Raw genomic sequence first — 16,513 nt, forward strand, 5'->3', positions numbered from 1 at the left:
TCTTCAGTCTCATCTATTGAACATGCAAGACTCAGTCTGGAGAAACCAGAGGATTTGAGCATTCTGCCCTCTTAAGTCTCTCCTGAATGTGTTGAAGTTACTATTTGGGGAAAGAATCCGAGATTCAAACTGGCCTCTAGCTGCCTCATTATGCAACTTGCAAGAGGTCAGTTACCTATATCTGTGATTCAGTTTCCTCATCTGTCATATATATATTTAACCATGCTGGGAGCTATGATGGCAAAATTGCATAAATGATAGTTCTGATAAAAGATCTAATTGAAAGAATAATGACATATTGAGTATGTGTGCATGTGGTATGAATACATATGTGTGTGTATAATATATACCTGCTATATTAAGCAACAATCATTAAGTCCAAACAGAGTAGAACTCCCTGAGGTGAAAATTCTGACATTATCTATTCTTTGAATAGATAACTCTATGGTCCGGTCATTTGGTAATTGCCCCCAAGCCCTCCAAAAACTGAAAAGCAGAAACTCTGTCCTAAGCACCACCCATTAGTAGGGGATGGTCCCAGTCCATTACTAAATGTTAACAGAAAAATTCTGTGGCTAGCCAGGTTCTTGTGATAAATCTGAAACAGAAGATTTTAGTTTTCTGTTCTCCTCCCTCTCTTCTCCCATTCTTGATTCCTGAAATTAAAAGCTATATTTTATTTTTAAGATTATTTGAAGATTCTATTTGCTCTAGTAAATTTATTTAGACAGTTGCTATCCTAAAATAAATATGGTAGATTTGAAGAAAGTGAATTTAGTAGGTTGAAGAGAGAATTGGTGGTAGAGAGTTCTTGGTTTTATGACATGAGACTTTGACTTGCTTCCCAGATGTGAAATGCTAAAAGCATTTCATATATTTCATGAGAATGGTTTATAGACATGCTTACAAAATTATATAAAGTATTGATTGCTGTTGTTTAGTAGCTAAGTCGTGTCCAGCTCTTTGTGACCCCATGGACTGTAGCCTGCTAGGCTCCTCTGTCCATGGGATTTCCCAAGCAAGAATACTGGAGTGGGTTGCCATTTCCTTCTCCAGGGGATATTCTCAACCCAAGAATTGAACCCACATCTCCTGCATTGATAAGCAGATTCTTTACTACTGAGCCACCAGGATAGTTAATAAAATATTGATAACTGACAATAAGTCACAACAGCTGAATTCAATAACCAAACCCTCTGGTCTAAAAAGTCTGTCATCAAATGGATGGGAAGATAAATACCCTTGTTACTTTCTGGAAGGATGGTTGTGTTTGGGGAAGTTATCTGGTTGTTCCAAGACCTAGATCCTTCCAACTGAGAAGCAAGGCTAATCCTTGTTCATAAGATTCAAGTACCTGCCATAATTCCTGAGACATACATATCTTTGAGAAGTGTTAAATGATATCATAAATGTGTCTTCATAAACATGTCATCTAGTTCATGAAATTTACATTGTTACATTTGACCATATTGAAAATATGTGTTTCTATTACACTCTATAAAATAGGTCTTTTCTAGAGTATATTTTGGTGAAATTATTGGCTGTACAACTAGAAGATACATAGCTAGTTCAGAAAAAATTTAAAATTCTTAGTATAATATTTTTGTAGAAAGGAAAGACAATTATTTTTTTTCTCACAAATATTGCAAAAATATTTTTTTGTTTTACTTCTGTTTGTCAAAATACCTCACACTTTCCAGACAGAAGAATTTCACTCAATATTCTCTGTAAGTTTAAATAGCATTGCACTTCTCATTCAAATATTAGGATATGTTATAGACAATGCAAAAAATAAGTATCAGACTAAAAATATTTTGAAATACATATGTGACTTTTCAGTTTTTAACCTTGCAGGTCTCTATGATTATTCTGTCAAAGAGAAGTTTTCTTGTATTGGGGAAATTAAAAATAAATTCTGTTCCACCAAAAGTTGCCAGAATCTGCCTGAACCCTATAAGTAACACATTATCAGTGAGGAAGAAAAGAGTAAAAGACAATATCTCTGGAAGTTTTTGCTCTCTAATGAAACTCTAGCTCTGAAAAAGCTCCCGAAATGATTTAGTTCCTATTTCCATAAACACAGTCTTTAGAGGCTCATCCATTTTTCCAGCAAATCCAAAAATAAACCCAGTCTCTTCAGCTAGTCATTCCTCACTTAATATTTTGAAATATGATACAGCATAATGTTTTCTAATATTTGAATACATACCAAAATTTCAGAGTAAATACTAAAAGTCCATCCAGCTAAGGAAAGAAATGTGCAAAATAACAGAGCATATATGTGAATAAAAAGAAAGAAAAAGTAAAATATATAGAAAAGCAAAAGCTATGATGTCTTGGAATTGTAGTCATCAGATTTCAAACTTTTTTGGCAATTTTAAAGAAAATGATACTTTTGTTATTGAGGTTTATTCAGTCATTCTGAGATATATACATGGTGCTTTGAGCCAACAATTTAGTCCTTAAGTTTATATTATTTATATATATATATGTATATATATATGAAAAGTGAAAGTTTCTCAGTCATATCTGACTCTTTGCAACCCCATGGACTATACAGTCCATGGAATTCTCTAGGCCAGAATACTGGAGTGGGTAGCCTTTCCCTTCTCCAGGGCATCTTCCCAACCCAGGGATCGAACCCAGGTCTCCCACATTGCAGGCTTCCCTGGTAGCTTGGACGGTAAAGCGTCTGCCTACAATGCGGGAAACCTGGGTTCGATCCCTGGGTCGGGAAGATCCCCTGGAGAAGGAAATGGCAGCCCACTCCAGTATTCATGCCTGGAAAATCCCATGGACTGAGGAGCCTGGTGGGCTACAGTCCATGGGGTCACAAAGAGTCGGACACGACTGAGCGACTTCTCTTCACTTTCTTCACTTCCTTACCAGCTGAGTCACAACGGAAGCCCAAGAATACTGGAGTGGGTAGCGTATCCCCTCTCCAGTGGATCTTCCCGACCCAGGAAACTGAACCAGTCTCCTGCATTGCAGGCGGATTCTTTACCAACTGAGCTATGAGGGAAGACATATATATATATGTGTGTGTGTGTGTGTGTATGTGTGTGTGTGTGTGCTCAGATGCTCAGTCGTGTCTGACTTTTTGTGACTCTATGGACTGTAGCCTGCTACACCCCTCTGTCTGTGGGATTCTCCAGGCAAGAATACTGCAGTGGGTTGTCATTCCTCCCCCAGGAGATCTTCTTGACCCAGGGATAAAACCTGGATCTCTTACATCTCCTGTGTCTCCTACATAGCAGGCAGATTCTTTACCACTATGCCACCTGGGAAGCCAATAAATATATGTGTGTGTATATATACACACACACAAATATATGTATATAAAATACAAATTTGAATTACTTCAGAGTCTAATTCTAAAGTTTACTCACAGTGAAACTTTCCATTTGAGCAGCAAGATTCAACAAGCAGATTAGTTTTCTATAAGTTGATTTCCTTCTCAGAACTTGGTTTCCTACTAAGATTCACTTATCAATATGTCGAATAGTAAAGTATAATTTGGTTGCTAAAAAATAAAGTTATTAAACTTAACTAAATTTAGTTGAACCCAAATTGACACTTTTTTTTTTTTTTTTGCCTCTCTGGCACACACTCAGCAGATGTCATTTTTCAGAGCTTGCAATCCTGTTACATCCAATGATATTTTAAACAAGCGCTATTTAATACTTCAAAAAATAGGAAGGGTGAGCATGGAATCTTTTTGAGATAGATGACAGAACAGTGTGCATTTTTATAAAGTGTCATAAAGAAACAGATGACTGAACTGGAATTATTTCTCTCTCTCTCTTCCCTTGCACACATGTCCCCTCATTTCCTGTGTCCTATTCACATATTCTTTCTGAGGTTCTTTTGCTTCTTCTGAGAGCAAACGAGAACACAAACATCTTTATGATCAATCTAGAAGTGGCCAGTTTTCCTCCTAGGGTGAGGAAGAGAACTGAACAATGTGAGTGGCTGTCAGGGCACTGAGGGAGTGATGACAAAAAAATTACTGAGGTGACTTAGATCTCAGGTCATAGTCTATTCTCTGCAGTATTCAGACTCCACTAAGGAAAAGTTTAGCTAGACTAAGTCACTAAACTTCCCAAACTAAGACAATCATTAGACATACTGAACTTGATGAGATGAAACATACCTTTACTTAACATTGATCTCTTGGTGAATGCTATGTATCATCCACCAGCCTTAGTCCACACAGCACCCAAGCAAATTAGAAATAGGCACCCACTTTGGGCAAACACAGCTAGATAGGACATGCTTTGCAAGTGGGGCTGGCTGGTTCAACATCTTCCTGTTGCCTCAAGTAGGAAGCTTTATGCAGAGCAAAATCTGAACAACTGGACATGAGGATCCTATTTATATAGATCTTTCTCTTTAGTGCTCTATAAATCACAAGACAAAAATAATATAACTAGAACATGTATTCACAATCATTGCAGAGTAGGACTGTGTCAGATTGAGAATGCAAGATTTTCTAGAGAAAATACCAAATTCACTCCATATAAATTTAGGTGAGCCTAAACTGATACTTGATACAGATTCCTTGTATGAAGGTTGTCAAAGAGCAATGAATAAAAGCCACTCTCCTTGTTTACACTAACAGGAGAGTGAATACTTACCCCCATCTTCAACTGTAAACTGGAATATGTCACTTACGGCATTAGCCCCTTCTCTTAAGACATAGCATATTTTCATATCATCAATGTCAGCTAGAAAACAACCAAATAACAAGATGATTAATTACTAGGGCAAAACCAGTGACTCATTATGTATCATAAGTCCTATTGGCTGTTACTCTTCTGAACCATGTTTAGGTCCTCTTCTCCTAAGGGAATAGAAGCTATCTTATTTCTCCTATCTCCAAGCCCCCTTGATTTCAGCTGTCCCTTGGAAATCTGATCCCTTACACAGATAAATAGAGTGTAAGAGTTAGGCTATAATAATAGCAAGGTGTTGCCCCTCCCAGTGGTATTTGCATGTTCGTGCACCAAAGGAGTGACTATCTAAATACGGAATGTCAGACTCCATGACAGGTGGAAAGGGAGATATTTTGAGGCATGGCAGATTTCCTGGCACTACAGAAATCACACCCTTTGCCTCCCTGGCCCTGAGAGGACAGAGGTTCCTCTGCTTTCCCTTTAGGCTAATTTTTCTTTTCTCTTGTGTTACAGCAGGCTGTTTTTAAGCTCTCCAAATTTTTGAGAGAAAAAAAATGAAAATTAAAAAAAAAAATCCCACAGATTGAAGTTACTATCATGACCCAGTACCAAAGAGAACTCAGAAAACATCTAGTAAAAGCTGAAACCTTTATTCAGAGTGAAAAATTATTCTGCCTCAGAAGTGTTTTTTCCTGCTATTTTCTATTCTAGCTATCAAGTTCACTGGTATGGTTTGTTTTCAGTATTGACTAATACGCAATTTTAAAATTTATTCATCCATTGTGTGTTTGTCTCTGAAACAATGCCACTCTTCTTAGGTGCTTAGCAGAAAGACAACACCATCTGGTCACGTGGAAAGACCTTGCTTGGTCCAGTGTTCCCATTCGATCTTTAATTCTGTAAGAAAATCTAAAGGCTGTACTATAAGAAAAAGAAAAAAACACCCAGTCCTTGTATTAATGTTTTCTACACAAAAACTATAGTACTTGGGAGACAGTTTCATTAAAACAAATTACCACTTCAAGGGTGATTTTTCAGAAGTTTTCTTTTTTAAACTAATGAGAACATGAATTCAGTTATAAGATACACAAGAGTTAGATTTTCCCTCCAAGTTAGACCTAAACTATTGATTAGATGAAACAAACGAAAACTCATTTTATAATTTTCTTAATAATGCACTATTCAAAATCTCAAGTAAAGACTTTGATTATAACAGTTATTCTACAGGTGCCTCTTTATATAAGTATATACTTTTATATATACGTATTTATATATGTGTATATATATACACTTCTGTATATATAAAATGTGTTTATATTGTATATAAGGCTTCTTTGGTGGCTCAGTTGGTAAAGAATCCACCTGCAATGCAGGAGACTTAGGTTCAATCCCTGGGTGGGGAAGATCCCCTGGAGAAGGAAATGGCAACCCACTCCAGTATTCTTGCCTGGGAAATCCATGGACAGAGGAGCCTGGTGGGCTACTGTCCATGGGGTCACAAAGAGTCAGACACAACTGAGCGCCTGAGCATATATTATGTTTATATATATATAAACACTTGCCTCTTAAGGTACAGAAGTATTAAAAAGATAAAAACCTGATAGCCAAAATACTGTCTTTTTTAAGTAAACTTAGGATAATTAACTAGATTTTCTTCTTGCTCTTAAACTTGCATTAGATTTATTTCAGTTTATCTACACAATCATTTCATGTTTTTTTTTTAATTCTAAATTAATTGACATTCCTGGTAACCACACCCTAGTTACCTTTAGGGAAATTTCTGAAAGTAATAAATTATCCCCCATAAGATATTACTATGTATTTGTCATAGAGAAAAAAATCCTGGTACTTGAGACCTGAGGTGGACAGAGCAAAGAAGCATACCTCGACAAAACATGAAGTTTGAAAAGAACAAAAAAAATTCCCTAATTTGTCTAATTCTACCTTGGTTACTTTTCCTAATAGTGAAAGTTAATAAGTTTTTTTTTTTTTTTTTCGTCTTAGGGACCATTTAGTCAATCTATTTGGCAATAACCTTCCCAAGCCATATATGCTAAGCTGACTTAATTTAGTGTATTGAAAATCCATCAAAATATTGTTCAGCTTGTCCCTTCATGAAAAAACGAAGAAAAAGACAGCACAGTTGTCACTTCAGACACTGCTTCCACTTCCTCTGGCAGAGGATGAAATGGTTAGATAGCATCACCAACTCAATAGACATGAATTTGAGCAAACTCTGGGAGATAGTGGAGGACAGAGGAGCCTGGTGTGCTGTAGTCCATGGGGTCGCAAAGAGTAGGACACGACTGAGCGACTGAACAACAACATTACTTCCTCTACTGCAAGAGCAGCCATGGTAACCACTATAACGGAGCTTTCTCCGTTTTTACTCACTCATCTAATTTCCATTAAACTCCTCTGAATCAAACACCAGCCTCAACTTGTTGAAATGAGTCCTGTGTAATTAAATAAAAACAATTTTCCTATGTTCAAATTTGCATTCTCATTGGAACATGATGCTTTCTCTTAAAATGTAATCTTAAAAACTTATATTCACTTTTTATAATAAACTCACAGCTACTCTCTATATTTACAAATGACTATAAAAAGCAATCACGGTGATTCCAAGTCAGTGACAGAGCAATGGTCTGTACTGAAATAGAATGATTTAATGGCTCAGTGTTCAGGAAATAATATTCCAATATTTTGAGCTGTTGCACTTGGCCCATGGAATTTAAATTAAATATCCTTGCCCTATTTTCATTCAGAAATTCTTTTTTTTTTTAATCACTAAAATCAGATTCTTTTTTCTGATCACAGGATTCGTTTTTCTGATCACAGGATTCGTTTGAAGTAACATTTTCGATTCTCTGAAGAATATCCTTTCACTATTCCTTGCATCCTCTTTCCTTTCCAAGAAAAGAAACCAGTGCAAGAGTGCATGCATCTCTATCCTCAGAAAGCCTTCACACACAAGTTTCCTGCTGGTCTGGCATGACACTTGGCACCCAGTTTTCCTGTCCCTGCAGGCCCTGGGATATATATTCAGGCTTTCAGCCAAGAATCAGGAGGTTGAAGGGTAGGGCTATTTGCCAGAATCTAAAACAGAGAAGCAGTTTACTTTACACTCTGCGACACCCATGTTTATTAAAGCATTTGTTATCTAAGAGTCTAACACTGTTACAGAACAATAACACTCCCCCTTGGGAAGCCCTGGGGTTTAACTCCATCTCGAACCCACAGAGCTCACACAGGAGAGATCTGGTTTCCATTCTGACAAGGGTGAGATTTTCATGAAAGCAACCCAAAGCTCTTTGTAATGAAAGTTGCACATTCTAGAAAACAGAGGTCTAACTCCCAAGCCAGCAGACTGAATGGGCTTCTCCTTTTAGTCACTGAGTTAACTCTGCACAGGTCACCTGCCCTTCCTGTCTCAGACTCTGTGGACACACAAAGAAAATTGAGGTTACAAAAATGCATTCATCTCCGAGAATGCAGATGCTTGAGGCGATGCAGTTTGTTACTGTGTTTGACACAGGGCAGAGAGGAGGTCTGAAATGAGAAAATAATTTCCTCCTACTATGAATTTTGTTAAAATATCTTTAGGCTCTTAACAATGAACTGGATATATATTTTGGTGATGGGCTTCCTGTCTTCTTGCTTGTGCTAAGTCACTTCAGTCGTGTCTGACTCTTCATGACCCCAGACTCCTCTGTCCATTAGGTTCTCCAGGCAAGAATACTGGAGTGAGTCGCCATGCCCTCCTCCAGGGGTCTTCCCAACCCAGGGATCAAACCCGTGTCTCTTACGTCTCCTGCATAAGCAGGCAGGCTCTTTAACCACTAGTGCTACTTGTACTGACATAATCATTCTAAATGTAGATATGTGTTTACCCGTTATATCTTTGGACAGGTGTTAGTCTCATAAAATCTTATAAGAATTCTAAAATCTACAAAGTAAATATAAATGCATCTTTCTATTTTCATTACAAGGTTGTTAACAACAATAATAGTCTTAGAACAACCCTCCAAACAGCAATCAAATTAATACAAATTGGAAGGGTCTATTTGAATGGTAACACACTGATTTGCTCAGTCATGTCCGACTCTGCAATTCCACAGACTATAACTCGCCAGGCTCCTCTATCCATGGAATTTCCCAGGCAAGAGTACTAAAGTGGGTTGCCATATCCTACTCCAAGGGATCTTCCTGACCCAAGGATGGAACCTGTGTCTCTTGTGTCTCCCGCATTGGCAGAAGGATTCTTTACCACTGTGCCACCTGGGAGGCCCCTATTTGAATGGTGGCTGGTAATAATAATAATGTGGATTCAGAAAATTTAGAAAGCACATCCTTCTCTAAGATGCTAACATGCTTCATGAACTGTCTTCCGCATACAAAACAGGTTGCTCAGAGGGAAAGTGGGGCTGATGGAACAGAGTTGAAAAGCCTGTTTCAAATTTAATTCACCAAAGTTCAGCTCTTTCTTTGGCATCTTAGCTTATATTTTCAAAATACAATACTCCTACTAATGAAGGTCACTACAGTGGGACATATGGCAAGAAGGGAGCTGTTCTCTGACGAAACAGAGTCCCTGTATTTTCGCCTTTCCTTTATTTCCCTTTCCTTCTCTTTCCTTGGACTTTATTTTTTAATTTAATTATTTTTTGGCAGCACTATGTGGCACGTGGGATCTTAGTTCCTGGACCAGGGATCAAACCCACACCCCCTGCATTGCAAGCATGGAGTCTTAACCACTAGACCACCAGGGAAGTCCTCCCTGGCCTCTAATTTGATGCTCTACTTACAAAGTTATCAATGACAGCCGTATCTCAAGAAGTAAGACTTGGAGTGCCCTTTGATTATAAAGAAAGCAGAGTGAACCGTACCTTGTGTAAACTCAGTCACACTGTGGTTGCCCTGGCCCAGGTTGAGGAGATATCCATGTCGAGGGGCCTCCGTCACAATAAACCGGAGAGAAACGTGTAAGCTGTCTCTGTCCTCTGCTTTCAATACTTTACTTGTGATCATGAACCCCAAGTGGCCTGTGGCCAGAGTGCGAAGTGTAGAGGCCCCTTTGTTCACGACAATTTGGGGGACTCTGTTGTCAACAGCTAAGATCCGGATCTTCATTACTTGGGGTCTTCTTGTTTCAAATACTGTATCAGGAAAAACATAGAAATCTGTATGGGAACCATCAGTCACTGTGAAGGAGAAGCTGTCTTCACTTGACTCGGTACCATCATGTCTGTAGCTGATTAAGTTTTCATTCAAGTCCTGCTTGGTAAAAATCATGGCGGGTCTGGTATTGTTGAATAGGAGTTGACCATGAACAGGCACTTGGGTGACAGTGAATTTCAAGAGTTTGTCTGGAGTATCCCTGTCTTCCACAGTGAGTTCAAAGGGAGTAATCAGCTTCTTTTCACCTTCGCTGACAACCAGGTTATGGATGGTGACCACTGGCTTTTTGTTGTCCACATCGCTGATGGAGATACGGAATGTCCGGAAGACAGGGTTACGTCCATCAGTGACCTGAAACTCAAAACTGTCCATCTTTACCTCGTCATCAGCTGTGTGGATATAGTAGATTTTATTGCCAGCCAGTTGGAGCTGAGTGAAAGATGTGATAGACACTCGAGGCTGGTCTGTGCTTTCTAAGTGGCCTCTCATGGGAGCCCTGGTGATGGTAAAAACTAAGTTTTCATCAGGACTGTTCAAGTCACTAGTGCTCAGTAGATCTGTTGTGAGGGTGACCTTACCACCTTCTTTCAAGGACACTCCTTTACTTATCACATCAGGGAAGACAATGTCAGGGCTTCCAATAGACACATAAAAGTAGCGATCTATGAGGGCATTGATTCCATCAGTCACGTCAAATTTAATTAGATCCCGAATGCCCTCTTGCCCAAAATGGACATACTGAATCAAATTGCTGTCTACTTCATCCTGGGTAAAATTCATGCCCAATGTGATATTTTCAAAGACACCTGTAGGTGTTTGTCTCTGTAATAAGCCATGTCCCGGCCCATAACGAATAATGTAAACCAAGAATTTGTCTTCAGAATCTAAATCAGTTGCCATTAATATTCTGTTGTTGATAATTTTGGTTTCCCCAATTTCTATTTCCAGTCCATTATTGATGGCCATCCTAGGGGTCTCGTCATCAACAGGAATAACCATGATGAGGACCGTCTTTTCCACAGAGTGCTTACCATCTGTGAGTTGAATCACGAAACTGTCTTCCTGAGTCTCAGAGTCATCGTGCTCATAAATGATGCTGGAACTCTCTATGATCTGGTCCAAGGTGAAGCTTTCCACCAAAACAGTGCCATTTATCAGCTGGTTCATGATGTGACCGTGGGTGGGAAACTTGGTGATAGTGAAAGTTAAGTCATCCGGGGGAACATCAGCATCAGCGGCATTGAGGATGGGTGTATCAACCACCAAACTCATGCCTTCCATCACCAAAAATTCCCTGATGAATATTTCTGGCTGTTCATCGTTGGTGGGAATGATTACAATGGGGAAAAAATGTCTCTCTGAAAAGTTAATGCCATCAGAACAGCGAAATATAAATCTGTCTTCCACCGGTTCTACTCCTTTATGGACACTCTGGACGTAGTTTATATGACCTTGCCTGAGATCTTTCAGAGTGAAAGCACTTACAGCAATTCCTGCTCTCGATTTTTCAGAGCCAGGGGCTGGAGAGATGTTCTCCACGTAACCCGAGGTGGGCTGAATGACGATGGTGCACAAGATGTCATCATTGAGAGAATCCATGTCTTCAGCACTTATGTGCATTGAGGTTATAGCACTTTTATCGCCTTCCAGAACGATAAACTGCTCACCTACGGAGATTTCTGGGGCCTGGCTGTCAACAGGGAGGATGGTCACCCACATGGTCACTCCTTGGATAGTGTTACCACCTATTCTCCATTCTTGAGACATATCCGACAGACTCAGGTTGAAAGAGTCTTCTTTGGGCAAGAGACCTATCTCCCCGCTTGTGTGAGTGTAGACGACGGAGCCCTCCAAGATGTCTCTTTGGGTAAACTGCTCTGCTGGAACTCCATTGACCAGGATTTCTCCATATAGGGGTGGATCTTCCAAGAGGAAAGTCAACATCAAATCATCAGCGTCCCCATTGGTCCCCCTGATAACATTGGCCGTGATTTCAGTAGCCCTGTTTTCTAAAACGTCTAGATAGGACCCCAGAGTGCCTGCAGGAAGGCTCAGCATGGGCAGCTCACCGTCCATTGGCCGGACATTCACTCTGAGAGTGATGGGTACCACGTGGTGTCTGTCACTGACCTCCAAGGAACAGCTATCGGTCAGAGACTCAGCCCCATTATGGGCGTAGGAAATCCGACCCTGTTTTATGTCCTCCAAGTGGAAAATCCCACCGACATGCAAGACCTGTCCAGACAGCTTCATGTGGCCATGTTTGGGCACCTGTATGAGAGTGAAGGTGATGTGGGCCACATCAGTGTCCACATCATTCACACCCAACTCAGTCTCACTCAGGATGTGATGGCCCTTCTCCTGAACGGTGAAGCCAGTGTTGAGGATTTCGGGTGGCTGGTTGTCCACTGGCTGCAAGTAAAAGGTGAAGGTGCCTGGAGCCACGTTCCCAGCTCGGTCCTCCACCTGGAATTGAAACTGGGCCACTCGGGCAGCCACTCCCAGCTCCTGATCTGGAGGCCTGTAAGCAATTTTATGGTGGTTGACCTGCGCTTGTGTAAAATGGGCCACAACCACCGAAGGATCATCGGTCAGGACCAAGGTGCCCAACGGGGCTGGTGAGTGGTTTTCATCTGTGTCCATTGGGGGCTGGGTCACCGTGTAACGGAGTTCTCGGTCATCCGTGTCCAGGTCCGTGTAGCGTAGCCACTTCTTCCTCAGTGGTGTGAGCTGGGATTCCTGTACCACCATCCGAAGGGGACAGCCGCTGCCCAGCTCGGGAGGGAGGCGGTCCACAGGATGAATGCGTATCATGAACCTCTGTAGCCCAGACTTATTAGGGGGGTCATGGTTATCCTGGACACGAAATGTGAACTGGTCAATCACTGGCCCAGGACTGTGGGGCCCAGAGTGCCTGTAGAAAAGTCTCCCCTCTGTTATGTCTCGCTGCCGCCACTGTGTCACTGTTTTCTCATAGAATATTCCCTGTTTTCTCCAAGGGCTCCCAAGAAGCATCTCCTCCCCTTGGGGAGGATGGGTCTGGCGGAGAAGCAGATGCCCTGCTGTGGAGGAAGGTGACTCGAGCACAAAAAGCAGCAAAGAGTCCTCTGAGTCCATGTCAATTGCACTCAGAGCTTGGGGCAGGATGGGCACGGTTTCGCCCTCTGCCAGCGTCAGCCCTGTGTTGGCATTGAGGACTGGTGGCTGGTCATCCACAGGCACTAAGGTGATGGGGAACAGAAACTGCACCTGGTGCCTGCGTCCTCCGTCCACCATTAGGAGCACGAGGTTGTCACTTAGTGAGCCATCTTTGTCATCGTGATGGTAGACCACTCGGCCGGCTGCTAGCTCCGCTACAGTAAAGGTCTTAGGGGCAGAGTTGCCATTGGAGGCACCCAGAAGGACGAGGTGACCGTGCCGGAGCCCGGCCACCACCTCCAGCTGTACGGCCTCTAAGTCGTCTTCATCACTGATGACCAAATTTTGTGGTCCACTGCCTGCAGGGCCAGTGAGGGGCCGAGACTGGCCCTCGTAGAGAATGAGACCAGTGTTCCGGGTGACCACTGGAGCCAGTGTGTTCATGGGCTTCACCACTACCATGAAGGAAAAAGGATCAGAGGCAGCGCCTTCTGGGTCCACTACTTCCAGCTCGAGTTCAAAGAGACGCTCCTGGTCAGAGTCTTCAGAGGGGGGCTGATAGGCAATTTTCAGGAGGTGCAAATCCCTCTGAGTGAAGGAGGAGAGGGGCAAACTGCGGTCGTCAGTGCTCACCAGGAAGCCCTGGCCGGGCTGGAATGGAGAGGTGAGATTGAAGATCAGCAAGTCTGGGGCACACTCCGCATCCTCGGCTGCCAGCATGTCTGGGGTCAGGGCGGTCAGGACAAACTGGTCCACCTCCATCATCATCATGGCCACAAAGCTGGGCTTGGGGGCGGTGTTCTCAGCCCCTCCTCGGATTCTCACCAGCACTTGGAAGTGCTCGCGTTTCAAAGCCGGGCTGCCCACAGGAGACCCTCGCGATCGCAGCTCCACTACCATGGGCACCCAGTCCCTGTTCGGAGAACGACTTGGGGCGGTGTGGCGGTAGCGCACGCCCAGTTCCTGGAATGCTGTACAGTCCATCAGGAGGGGCTCCTGGCTGTCCCCCTCGCTGGCCGAGCCCGGGACCTGCGGGTAGTGAAGGAGTTCCCCGTAGCGAGGCAGCGCGCCCAAACCAGGCAGGATGCCCACGCGACACTCCTGGGTCTCAGGCTGGTAGGCGAATTCCAGGCTCCGCGCGTCCAGGGCATTGCTGGTCCCCAGCAGCTCCTCCACGACCAAGGGCAGGTTTCGCGTCACAACCTCCAGCTGGGTGAAGACCACCTCCACCTCCAGCACCAGGGGGAGCACGGCCGCCCCACCCGGCGCGTCGTAGCGCAGCTGCAGCCGGACTCGATCCCGCGACGGGCTGCGCGCGCCCAGGTGCGAATAGCGCACCTCTCCCGCGCCGAAGTCGCAGGGGAAGCGCTTGGGACTCAGGCGGCCGGGCCGCTGGGCCAGCGCGTCATTGTCTAGCACGGTCACTGCGCACCGATCCCCCGGTTGCACCTGCAGCACTAGGTCCTGCAACGGATCCAGCCAGACCTCACGGCCGAAGGGCACCCGGAGCCCGCGGTTCGCCAGCACTATGGCTTCTTCGGCGGGGACCCCTGCAACCCCCGCGAGATCCGGGGACAGCAAGGCCCGGCCGGGGTCAGGTGGCTGTGCCCGGACGCGGCTTACCAGTGACAGGAGAAGCAGCAGCACCAGCCCGGACGGCGTCGGAGGCGTCGGTGGAGATTTGGTGGGGTTTCCTGCGGGGCGCGTGCGCGCGGTGACCCCGGGGGTCCCGGTGGCTTGCATGGTCCGGTTGTGACGGCTCAGCCCGGTCCCCTGGAGAGCGCACTCAGTCCCAGTCCCGGGCAGGAGGTGAGAGCGTCCTCCGGAAAGTGCCAGGAACTCCGCACGGCGCCCGCGGGGTCTCGCTGTAGCCGAGGCTGGACCAGAAGGATGGGAAAGTGCCCCGGCGCGGTCCAGGCTGGAGCTGCGCTGGGAGGCTACACCATCTCGGCCGGCCTAGCTCCACGGCTCGCGGCTCAGACGCGTGGAGAACTGAATCTCCTCCACTCCTCCTTTCCAGGTCCCGGGACCCTGAGCTTTGAGGGAAATCCCACCCCTCGCACCCCCTTACTCCAGTCCTCCCAGGAGGCCAATCGTGAGTCCGGGGAGGAGGCCCCGAGACCAGGGTTGGGTAGCGACTCCTGCCAATCAGGTCCTGGGGGCCGAGGCGGGGAAACCGCGCGCAGGGGAGGAGATAGAAGGCTCAACAGGTTGTCCTGAAAGTGAGGGGGCTCCCTTCTTTCTGGGCTGCTAGGGTTGGGACTTCAGCCTCCTGCGATCCACGAGAACCCCCAGTTTACCTCCCACTCCCCAAATCCAATGGGAACCCGTTCAAGGAATGTTTATTTCTCTCTGCAATTTGCAAACCCAAGAGGCAAGTTAGAAGCAACGTGGCTGGAGTTTGAATCAAAACCCAGGGCAGTAAAGGGAGAAACGCGGGCGCAACTTTGCATAAGAAGGAGAGCTGGAATTAAAAGCAAAACTAGAGGAGACGGAGCCTCCCCTCGCCCCCTGCTGTCTCCTTGTAAATTATGACGGGTGCAGTTCTCGGGACTGGTGAGATTTCAACAAGTCCCCGGTTTGCAACCAAATTTCATAGCGAAAAGAGAAAGAGGCTTTTGGAAAGGGTGAGAAATGCAGTCAGATCGAAATCGCGAGGGTCGCCCCAAAGAGTAAGTTCTGGGGAGTGTAGCCCCAGGCTCTTCCAAAGCCCGCTGTTGGGGCAGCTGTCATTAAAGACGTTCCTGTTCCCTTCGCAGTAATTAGACCAAGTACGAACTAAACCCGCCTGTCAGCATCACAGTTCTTGGCATGCCGAGAGAACTGATAAATATCCGGAGGGCGAGCTAAAATAGGTTAGCTCCCTTCAGGCAGCCGGTTTTGAAGCCTGACTCGAGCTTTGCCTGCCCCCTTGTGTTTGTCAGGTTTCAGAAGTGCGGAGATTCCCGTCCGGAAAGGTTTTCTAATAGCTCCTCTCCTCCTTGAACCCTCACAATTAAGACGCTACCGTTTTCACATTTGTTCTTTAAGCAGTCTTGCTTTTCCTGAGCAAAATGTTTTATTTTAAGTCACATTCTTTTCTCTCCAATAATACAAATCGGATAATTGGAATATCAAATTGAAATAATGGTCATTCTGCCCTTTTTCTGCTCAAGGGTATTTTAGATTTGGGGGTGGGGGTGGGGAGGGAGTGTAAGACAGTGTTAAGTCCTTTTACATTTTGGTCCAAATTGAAGATGTAAGATACGTTGTTGTTTAGTCGCTAAGTCTTGTCCGACTCTTTGCGACCCCATGGACTGTAGCCCCACCAGGCTCCTCTGCCCATGGAATTTTCCAGGCAAGAATACTGGAGTGGGGTGCCATTTCCTTCTCCAGGGGATCTTTCTGACCCAGAGATCAAACCAGCGTCTCCTGTTTGGCAAGTGGATTCTTTACCCCTGAGCCACCAGGGAAGCCTTTAAGATGCATATGGGGTTACATTTCGGTGAGAAGCATTTATCCGTTTAACCGTTTGGTGC

At 44.4% G+C, this 16,513-nt stretch overlaps 1 protein-coding gene across 1 annotated transcript in view; it reads right to left on the bottom strand.

The window, feature by feature from the left end:
* The window catches only part of FREM2 (FRAS1 related extracellular matrix 2), a 158,457-nt gene extending 143,422 nt beyond the window's left edge, over positions 1-15,035 (bottom strand). Inside the window, exons 1-2 of the mRNA XM_002691799.6 lie at positions 9,566-15,035; positions 4,638-4,727 (exon numbers count right to left, since the gene is read on the bottom strand). Coding sequence (XP_002691845.2) covers positions 4,638-4,727; positions 9,566-14,738 — 5,263 coding nt within the window. The 5' untranslated portion in view covers positions 14,739-15,035. The remainder of the gene's footprint in view (positions 1-4,637; positions 4,728-9,565) is intronic.
* Between the last annotated feature and the right edge of the window lie 1,478 nt (positions 15,036-16,513).

The sequence above is a fragment of the Bos taurus genome, chromosome 12 (genome assembly GCF_002263795.3).
Source record: "Bos taurus isolate L1 Dominette 01449 registration number 42190680 breed Hereford chromosome 12, ARS-UCD2.0, whole genome shotgun sequence".
In the NCBI taxonomy this organism is placed as follows: Eukaryota; Metazoa; Chordata; class Mammalia; order Artiodactyla; family Bovidae; genus Bos; species Bos taurus.